We start from the raw sequence: 10,961 nt of genomic DNA, 5'->3' as shown, positions 1-10,961 counted from the left end.
ATGTTCAGTCTGAATAACTGGGATTCCTGTGCAGGCGAACGTTTTTTTGACTTTTTTTAAAGCAAAGACTATTTTGTCAGTCTCCACAATATAAGTATATGTATTTGAAATTTCATCAATAGTATTTGACGTAATTAATGACGCTGGTCCATCATATAGGACACTGAAATCGTGTTCTTCGCAGTTGATGTTATTGTTTGACCAGATAATTTCACCTTTAAAGGCATCAATGCCGTAATTGTCTGATAATTTAAGTTTTGTACCCGTTGGAAGTATAAGAACGTTATCTTTGGTGTTTGCTGTAGCCATACCTTCCGATAGCAATATTTTAAATTTTGCTTGGACAACGACGTTTTCCCAATCCCCTTTACTTGATTTAAAAGTTGAGCCTTTACAATTGCCATACTTATCTAGTGACCCTACCATTGTATTTGAAACATATGTTGTTTCGTTTATTTTTAAGTCTGTCACTACACCTCCTAGTGGGAAATTATAAGATTGTTTCTGATGAACCTCGGAACATCGAGCACTTCCTAGTTCAATAATGTCAGAAAAGTAACCGCCATCCACCACTTGCGCGTCTTCAAATGCCGAGCATCTCGTTATTAAATAATCCACAGATATTAAACACGATTTAAAAATAACTGGATATGTTTCAACTTTTTGTAATAATTGTATTCGTTGTATCTGTTGCGTTTGTGTTGGTATTGGAATATCACATTTTTCTACTTCCAGGCTGTCAAATGAAGTGATATTTAGATTCGACCCTCCACAATCGTACGCAATAAATCCAAGAGTGAAATTCATAATATTTGCAATAAGTACTAATAGTATTTGGTTAAAATACATATTGACTGATTACCTATAATAACAACAGAATATAAATATTACCTACAATTTTAAGTAATAAATATTTAAAGTATAAAATAAAAATTGAATTAATAATGTTATTATTATTATTATTAATTAATAATTTCTAATTTCCTAAAAAGCCTGAGCTTCACGAGCGTCTGAAGTTAGAATTTTGACAAAAATGATAATTATTATATATCTAAATTAAATGATAAAAATATTAAAAAATATGCACAAAAAAATAGAAATAAGTAAAATATTCAAAATATAATTTTGTATTTATATCTGTTGAGACGTAATTCACATTCCCAACGGAAAATATACTGAAGTTGAAAATCGATGCATTATTTTTCAACTGTTATTGTAACAATATATCGGGAATCTTGTATTACATTTAGGAATCTTAGATTTAAAAAGCAAAATTTTCATGAATTTCTCACTTAAAATAATTTGCACACTTTCGTTGTTTTTACGTATTTTTTATTTTGTCCAAATTCTAACTTTAAATGCTTATAAAAAAAATGTAACTACTGTATGTATTATTAATATTTTATGTATTATAAAAAATAATTTGACTTACAACAAATTTCAAGTTATCAAAATTTTAATGTGTTATTGTTATTTAAATGAGAATTTTATTTGTTCGAGATGTCGAGACTTTCGAGTTATCAAGGTTCGAGTTACCGTGAGTACACTGTATAAGCATTAATTTGTTTAAAACTATTTACGGATATACTCAGTTTCAAACTTTTTTAGGTTTTTTTCTATAAATGTCAATAAAATATTATTTGTTGTGTAAAAAAGCTTGAAAAATTTAATAGAAGGCTCCTAACAGTAGTTGAAAAATATTAATAATACATAGTCAGTACTTCAGTAGTCACATTTTTTTTTATAAGCATTTAAAGTTCGAATTTTGACAAAATAGAATCACGAATGAGTTACTACAAATAAAAATAATTTAAAAAATATGTAATACTTTTATTATAATATTAGTATAAAAATATATCGTACCTGATTTTTAGTGTTTCCGTTTGTTTTTATTAATTACGACGACACGACGTGTATTCAACTTAGTTTGAGCTCGAACTGTGAAAGAACACTAACGACACTATGAACTGCTGCACTAATATTTGTATCATATATAATTAAATAATTATTGAGATGATGATTAACAGAATCATATGATATTTTAACTCTAAAATATTATCTCATCATATATATTATGTTATTATAATGTCATCAGACAATCAATGGTGACTTATCATGCAATGTTTTATGACGTTGTATCAATACTGCGGCTTATGATAATTGATTTAATAATATTATTTTATTTAACGAAATGTCATGATAATATTATATACATAGTAATATCATCGATTAGGAAATAGATATATATTATATACAATTTAAATAACCAATTATATTATTATTTATGTAAAAAGGGTATAATTGTGTGTAAAATAATAAAAATAATCGTAACGCTGGTTCGTAACTATAACATAACTTAATCTGACTTAACCTTTGAAGTGACAATGCGTCAATGCTTGTTGCTTTACGACTTCGTAGGATAAAAACCTAATATACGAGTAATAAATTAAACGATGTATTTTTTGTTAATCGTATTTATAATCAATTAAAATATTTCTTTACAGTACTATATAATATTATAAAATTAATACAAAATTATTCATAATTTACAATTTATTTCAAATTTTTGTTTATTTTGTTTTTTGTTTTAATGTTTTCCAAAATGTGTTCAGGATCTTTTATATCATCTACTAACAAACGTTTTCCATACTGAGGATTGATTATCTCTGGTAGTAAGCATTCCATATAAAAACTTAAAAAAAGTCCAACGAGTATACAATTAATAAACTAGTAATTGATAAACAGACCCTGAGATTAAAATGAAATAATTTTTTTAACTTACATTTTTAACTTGTCAATCATTTTGTTGTACCAGAAAGATTCATCATAATTTATTAATTGTATTTTCGTCCAATTTTTTGAGTGGACGACGAAATAACAAAATTTTCGTTTAGAAATGTGCATTTGTCCCTGGACTTGATAATAATAATGATGATCAATTTTTAATTCCATCGTTCCATTGTCATTGAGACGACAAAATAATAGCTAAACAAAAAAAAAATATAAAAAAGTAATGAAAACCTTTTACATTTCTTTATACTAAAACTATAATATTTTAATAATTAAATTAATTATAGATTTGGTACCTATATTATAGGATATTATAATATTATAGTTATACTCACTTTTTTACTGCTTATCGCTTCCGAGAATGTAATTGAATCTCTGACTGCAAATGGACATTTGATTTCAACTAAGAAATCATCATCAATTATACCATCTGTGTATTATACAAAAAAAATGTGTTGATTAGTATTTTAATGTTTATTTTGGATTTTGATAAAATATCTCTTGATTTTCCAAATTATATATTACCTGGAGTTGTTGCTAAGTAAGGTAAATGTTCATCAATGATAAGTCCACATGGATTGACTTTGCATTTTAATATGTTTTCCAATGCAACAATAGCTTCTGGTTCGGTGGCTTTACCATAATCAGTTGCCTTTGAAAAAAATGTTCGGTATAATATATCGTAAACTGTTTTTTTACAAGACGTAGTTGGTCGTAATTTACAAACACGACCAAAATTTGATGTTGTAAGTCTATTTCTTCGTTCAGAATGCCAAATTTGAGAGTTAGCCTGTTGTCTAGTTAGTGTTTCAATATTTAAGCGACCACTTCTATCTAATTTCAAGGAATTGATAAAATCTTCTTTTAATTTATGTAGTGTTTCTTTAGACATATTTTCTTCCTCGGGTAGTGGTTCGGCCAAACCATAATGTTCATCTGGGCCAACATGACTTTTTTTCTTAATATGTTTTGGAAAAAGAAGTTTTCTAGATTTTAATTGTACCCTTTTTTTTTCAGTCAATGTTAGGAACTTCTTTCCTATAATACCTATATATAAATACAATTTATCATAACTATTATTTTAAATAGTGGTTCTAACTTATTTATTTTTTATTTTTATGGGCAATTAACTTTGTTTTAAACCTATCACGCATTTATTTATATATCTTTAAAACTTTTCAACATTTTGACGTAATTTTTTTTATCTTAAAGCTATTGAGTACAAATTTGAAAAATTAAACATTTCTCAACAAAATTTAGAATTTTTAAAAGGATTACAAATAATTTAGTATTTACTACGTGTTCATTTTTAAATGGTCACTTTTTTAGTAAAATATTTGACACAAAAACTCATAGTTACCTGGGCTTATATCATTTACAATATTTTTGTGTAATAATCGAAGAAATTGTCCATTGGAATTGTACGATATTACTGCAGCTTCAACTCGAGAATTGTACGAATTTCTTTGTGAATAATTTATACGTTTACCCGCTAAATATTTATTGATCACACTATTAAATTGTTCACACACGTTGTTATCGACATTCATGAGTAAACTATCAACATTTGTGACCAAACGAGATATTATTTGAGATATATCGCTCAAGAACCCTGATTCCTCGGCAGATTTAATCATATTTTTTTCATTTGGTAAATTGCGGTTAGCGGGCTTACAAAAATATTCCTCACATTGATCATGACTACCCAAAATGTGACGAAAACTATTATTTATATCTTTCCGTAATCCTATAATAGTTATATAACATAAAAAATAATACAATTAAATTCAATAGAACAATTATATAAAAAACAAAATTATACGAAAAAAAAATTGTATTTTTCGCTCAGCTTACCAACTTCTTTTTCGTAATCTAATTGCCCCTGTAAACTATTACGATATTCAATTGCCTTAGTTATGGCATATCTAAAACGTAATATATTTGCCTTTACATGGTTTCTTAGTGGAATTGGATATTTTTTATTTATTGTCATAGCCATTAATTTTGTTCCATAATTTCGCAATAAATGATTACGACATTCTATTTTTTTTATAAGCAGTCTACAACCATAAGGCATGATTTCAGCAAGCCTTTTTGAAACACTTGAATCTCCATCTCCTGGTAAAATTATTTAATTGTACTACATTTATTAATAATTATAAATATATTTTAAAAAGTAGATAGTCGCAACTATATGAGTATTTAATTTTATTACTACCCAATGATATTATTATTATTGTTATTTAACCACGTAAGTGATACAGTCATTGTGAACTATGCCGAAAGGGCCGTTATTTATTATCTATAATAAAGTTCACTATGATAAGTTGATAACTCTTATTATAATGTTGAATTATTATGTGTCAAACATGTATTTAGGAATATCGGTATCGCAGCTAATATAATAAACGTTATAACGTACCTATTAGTTTATTGTATTTGAGTCCGTGCAGTTCTACACTTTGTTTAAACCCATCAGCGATGGCATCAGCTTCCATGCTAGTAGCGCCTTTTTTCCAATTCATAAAACATGTATGTTCAGGAGGAGATGACTTCTTATTTTTGGCTCTTTGGCAAATGATACAATAACGGTTTCTAATGCCCACAAACAAAATTTTTCTCGATTTGTAACCAATTATTGTTGCCTATAGAATAATACAAACTGTAATTCAAAACCGGTACCTATACATTTTTATAATATTATATATGTAATATTACCACTCCGGATAATGCATCGTATTTGGTCTTGTAACTGCGTTTGGACCATTGTCCGTCAGCAACTACAGTGCACATCGGGGTTCCGTCAGTATCTATCTCACCAGCTTCTATTGCTAACTGACGTTACTCATCACCAGCAATTTTCATTTGCACCTCGGCGACTTCATGGATTCTTTTGCTAATAAATTCTTGTACTAAGAGAAAAGTAGACGAAGACATACAAGGGATATCCATAACCGCACACATTTCTGATAATTGTGTAAAACCAATTCCAGCTGCTATTGATCCGTTTACGGCGGCATCGTTAATCGGCATAAAGGTCTCAGGTTTCAACTTTTCTGAGTTAATAAACGTAATAATGTTACATACATCGCACTGAAACCTAAATGTTGATCTAAATCCGTGTCTTTTTTCAGAAATAAATGTCATGTTCAAAAATGAACAACCAAATGACCCTTGATGAACACTATTTTTAATTTGACTAAAAACGTAATGTATATCCACTATTCGTCTTCCCGAACTTTCATTTACATCGCATGGCCTGTTGTAACAATTAAATAATAATGTTTAATTTTTAAAACTGTTATAACCAATATCCGAAATGAATGAAATACGCTAATTTTTGGTTCAAAAATAATAACAAATTAGTAGGCTCAGCTATTCAATCAAATTTTAAATTAAAAATCATACTTGGTTTCTTGATTACTAGATATAGATTCATCAAATGTCAAGTTATGTAAAATGTCTTCAGTACCCCAATCATTGGTTTCGTTATCCCTCAAATCCACCATTTTGCTAAAAAATTAAAAAAAAACATATGTATTATAAATAAAAAATAAATATAGTTTTAGTTTACATACAATAAAACTTAGATGGCTATAAATTATTAAAATTTACCTAATTGTTTCTTTCGATGAGCATGGTGGTTGATTGTCAGCACCTAAGAAAAAAGGTTCCACAACAGATTCTACAGTCTCTGAGTTGTGACTTAAAAAAAAAAAAAAAAATGCTATTATAAAATAATCACACTAATACATACGTATTTATAATTATTATTATAAGTAGATATGTTATTTATAATAACCTAATTAAAATAAATTTAAATAGCAACCTAGCTACAATTAGTTATTACATTTTAAAACTTTACCTAATCGTTTCCCTCGATGAGCATGGTGGTTGATTGTCAGCACCTAAGAAAAAAGGTTCCACAACAGGTTCTACGACATCTGGGTTGGGACTTTGTTAACACAAATTTAATAAAATTAATAACCATATTTGAAAATAATATAATAAATAGTTATACTTAGTTTTGGCACGAATTCCTAGAACATTCATCACTCGAGAACTCAGCGATTTTTTAACTGATAATTTTTTTGATGGGAAGCGATGAGTTGTTTTTTTAGGTTGATCCATTTTCACGTTAAAAAAAATTGAAAAAATATAAAACCGTAATAAAATTCCGGCGAAAATCTAAGTTGTTACTGGTGTTAACAGTTGGACAGAATGACAATGTTTGTGTCCATTTACTTTGATATATACAATCATCGTTTATAATCAATAATTGAATAATTAAATTATTATTATTTAGATACTTACCCTCTTTCATGTTACCGACGGGCGACGACGTGAATATGATAAGTGTCGATAACAAATAAAAATATAAAATTTATACGGATCAAGCGAATGATTGACCTTTGCCATATAATAGGCTATATGGATTATTTATCTGTTATATCATACATTTATTCAAATCGTATTAACTCATGATTAGGATACTATATACATCTAGCTATCAATGAATGCGAGTATAGGAGATAGATAGTTAGACTAAAAGACGCGAGTACATCTTCGAATACAATATAAATTAATAAATGACGTAATACGTAATATTGGTAAAATATATTTGTAAATAATATATAAATTATTGTTTTATGTATTAGGCATTAGCAAATCGTGTTTGATAGAAAATAACAAAATTTCCGTGTATTATCACAGAATAGAAAATACGTAAAAATGAAGAAATGTGCAAATTATTTTGTTGGAAATTTATAACAATTTTTCTTTTTAAATCTAAGATTTAAAAATTTAGTATAAGATTCTTTGTAATGTTGTCTAGTTTTATCAAAAAAATATCTCTACCAGAAAAACAAATTTAATTTTTATGAGCGTTTGAAGTTCAAATTTTTACAACATTGGATATTCATTCGATATATCATGTAGCGATTTTCTTATATTGTTGTAATTAAAAAAAAACGAATAACTGTAGATACTTTTAATAATTTACACTATTTATCTATTTTATCAATTCCTATACTTGATACATTTTCACTCTTTCTGAGCTGTTTACGGACATTTACAAATTTTTTTTTCTATAGTTGTTGATAAATTAGTAATTAAATTTGTTGGGTCAAGAAGCGTGAAAATTTAATTCAAGGCTCCTGCAGATAATATATTGTTACAATAGCAGTTGAAAAATATTAAAAATCAATGTGCACAAGTTTTTTTTTATAAGTATTTTATGTTTTAATTTTGAAAAAATTTTTCAAATTTTAAATTATTGTAGTTAAAAATATATATTATAATATATCATAGGCTGACTCTCCATCTTTGCTAAGATTCGTTTTTCTTATACAATGATATTATATCATTGAATTCAAATTTAACACAATAATCCAGTAAGTATATAGTGACTCACTTGTAACCTACTGTAAAGCAGATCGACACCCACTTGCCTACCTTTTTTTACTTATACAGTTATACTAATTTAAATTTAAAAAATTTCGTCTTGAATGTCAATACGCTAATTTTATAGAACAATTGTCTATAATTGAAAAAAAAAATTGTTTAAATCGTACGTTTTCTAGCCGATTTGTGACAATTTTACGATATAGTATTATGTCGTAGTTCCATTTTGCGTAAAATACGATAGTAAATAAAATTACGAATTATAACATCGAAAAATAAAATAATATTATTTATTGACAAAATTATTATTTTCGTATTGACGTACTTGGCTATTTATAACCAGTGCGCGGTTGCGATAAATAACCAGTTTTGACCTATGGTGCGGTACGGCTGCATATGCAAGCGGGGTGGTGGAAGAAGTACTATTTCAGAACGCTGCCGCTGTAATCGCTTTAGCAGCACATGACGACGGCAAATTCGTAATTTTTTTGCCAAAAACATGCTTTCGTACTTCCAATAGTACTCAGGCCTCGTTGATCGTAGAAACATGATTTTGGTATCAAAATAATCACGAGAAGTTGTACTAAATATTCTTGGAACAGATTTTTGATATCTAAATTTGCCGATTTTATATGATTTTTTAAAAAAAAGAAAAATTTTACAAATTTCAAATGCAAATATCTCCGGTTTGAAAAAAAATTTTAAAATTCTGTTCCAAGAATATTTAGTACAACTTCTCGTGATTATTTTGATACCAAAATCATGTTTCTACGATCAACGAGGCCTGAGTACTATTGGAAGTACGAAAGCATGTTTTTCGGTCGATTTTTTTCTACTGGGACGGCCTCTTAACCCTTTGAGGAGCATGGACGTATATGTACGTTTTTAAAATACACTGTCAAAAAGAGCATTGACGTATATATACGTTTTTCCCGCGAATTCCTTTTAGTTTCATTGTTTATGTTTCCTTACGATAAAATACCTTATATGAAATATGTGCTGCCATCTGTGAAGTTTAATTTCAACTAATCATTTTATTTTCATTTATCAATACGGAATAGTTATTATCATTTTTATCAAGACATCTAGATTTTTAAATAGTTTATATTGCCTACCTAATCGATATTCTAAGGGGCGACAGCTGCTTTGATTACAACGATCGATTTTATCAAAGCTCGTTATCATATTTTAGACAAACAAAAACAATTTTACAATTGTCGCATGATTTTAATTTATATATTTAATATTATAATATTGTAGTCTGTAGATACGTGTATTGTTAACTCTTACAATGAGTCTTACTGAACAACAAATTTCAGAGTTAGTTACCAATATTGAATCTGGCGATGAAAGCGATTGGTACGATAATGTTGATGATAGTTCTTCTGATTCAGAAGTTGAAGGTAATTTGTCTGATAGTCTAAGAAAAAATATTTTTAATATTTTGAATGAAAAACATTCTACTGCTAGCAGTACTGTAAATATTGATGATATGCCAATAGTCTGTGAAGACAATGTAGTTATTCCTCCTGAAATTTTACCTCGCACTACTTCTGATCGACAATTGCCTATAATTCCCCCCAAAAAATGTACTGTAGAAGTTTTTTCTGACAAATGGATATTTGACAAAACGTCATTATCAAATTTTCAACCGAAGCATTTTTTATTTGATTCATTGAATTCCGGATCCATGTTAGAAGATATACCCGAAAACTTCAAAGAAATTGATATTTTTAAAGCCTTTTTTGATGAACATTTTGTCGATCATATTGTTGAACAAACCAACAAGTATTTTAAGTTTATAATAATTAATTTTACATTAAAAAAAAAATCTAAGCTACAGTATTGGAAAGACACAAATTGCAATGAAATGTATACATTTTTAGCGGTTTGCCTCCTTATGGCACACGTGAAAAAAAATAAAATTAAAGATTATTGGTCAACATCATTTTTGCTGTCAACACCCGCTTTTGGACAATTAATGTCCCAAAATCGATTTTTGTTAATTCTGAGATTACTGCATTTCAATGATAATTTCAATCAAATCCCGGGTGATAGAATTTATAAAATTAAACCAGTTATCGAGACACTGAGAAAAAAATTTAAAAACTCATTTTCTCCGGGCCAGAAAATGTGTATAGACGAAAGCATTGTGGAATGGAAAGGTCGTTTATGTTTTAAACAATTTATTCCTTCGAAACGCCATAGATTTGGTATTAAATTGTTTGTTTTATGTGACTGCGAATCTGGATACATTTTAGATTTTTTGGTGTATACTGGAGCTCAATCTCAAATAGACTTAATTGAATCTTTGGGAATGTCAGGTTCTGTAGTATCTACTCTAATGAAGCCATATTTTCATAAAGGCCATATTATATACTTGGATAATTGGTACACGTCACCTACTCTTTTTAAATATTTATCACGAAAAAAAACAGGAGGCTGCGGAACAGTGAAAATAAATAGGAAGGGAATGCCCAAGCTGTATCAGAAATTAAAGCCGGGAGAATGTGTATATGGCATTTCAAAAAAGTCAAAGCTTTTAGCTCTAAAATGGAAAGACAAGAGGGACGTGTTTATGTTGTCAAGCATACACAAGCACAAAATGAAAATAATAAACACTCCACGAAAAACTACATCAAAACCTAACAGCATACTAGATTATAATAATAATATGGGTTTGGTAGATAAGAGTGATATGATGATGAGCTTTAATGGAACTGTAAGGAAATCGGTTAAATGGTATAAAAAGTTTTTTTTCCATTTAT

The 10,961-nt window shown here is 28.1% G+C and overlaps 1 protein-coding gene and 1 pseudogene across 1 annotated transcript; both read right to left on the bottom strand.

Annotated features, from left to right (window-relative positions):
• Positions 1-3,304: 3,304 nt before the first annotated feature.
• On the bottom strand, positions 3,305-5,315 carry LOC132923962 (uncharacterized). Its single transcript, XM_060987975.1, has 4 exons — positions 5,213-5,315; positions 4,645-4,908; positions 4,151-4,537; positions 3,305-3,837 (listed from the first exon to the last, which is right to left on the bottom strand). The coding sequence occupies exons 1-4, from the start codon at positions 5,313-5,315 to the stop codon at positions 3,305-3,307; spliced, it is 1,287 nt and encodes a 428-aa protein (XP_060843958.1).
• A 12-nt stretch (positions 5,316-5,327) lies between these two features.
• LOC132923958 (uncharacterized) lies at positions 5,328-6,921 on the bottom strand (annotated as a pseudogene).
• Between the last annotated feature and the right edge of the window lie 4,040 nt (positions 6,922-10,961).

Source organism: Rhopalosiphum padi, chromosome 3 (assembly GCF_020882245.1).
Source record: "Rhopalosiphum padi isolate XX-2018 chromosome 3, ASM2088224v1, whole genome shotgun sequence".
NCBI classification, from domain to species: domain Eukaryota; kingdom Metazoa; phylum Arthropoda; class Insecta; order Hemiptera; family Aphididae; genus Rhopalosiphum; species Rhopalosiphum padi.
This window is presented reverse-complemented; position numbering and strand designations above follow the sequence as displayed.

Excerpts from the sequence above, each read along its gene's own strand:
- LOC132923962 (XM_060987975.1), bottom strand. The coding sequence starts at position 5,315 with ATGAATTGGAAAAAAGGCGCTACTAGCATGGAAGCTGATGCCATCGCT. Across the intron at positions 4,538-4,644 it reads AGATTACGAAAAAGAAGTTG|GATTACGGAAAGATATAAAT; the intron begins GTAAGCTGAGCG and ends TAACTATTATAG. Across the intron at positions 3,838-4,150 it reads TGTAAATGATATAAGCCCAG|GTATTATAGGAAAGAAGTTC; the intron begins GTAACTATGAGT and ends ATTTATATATAG.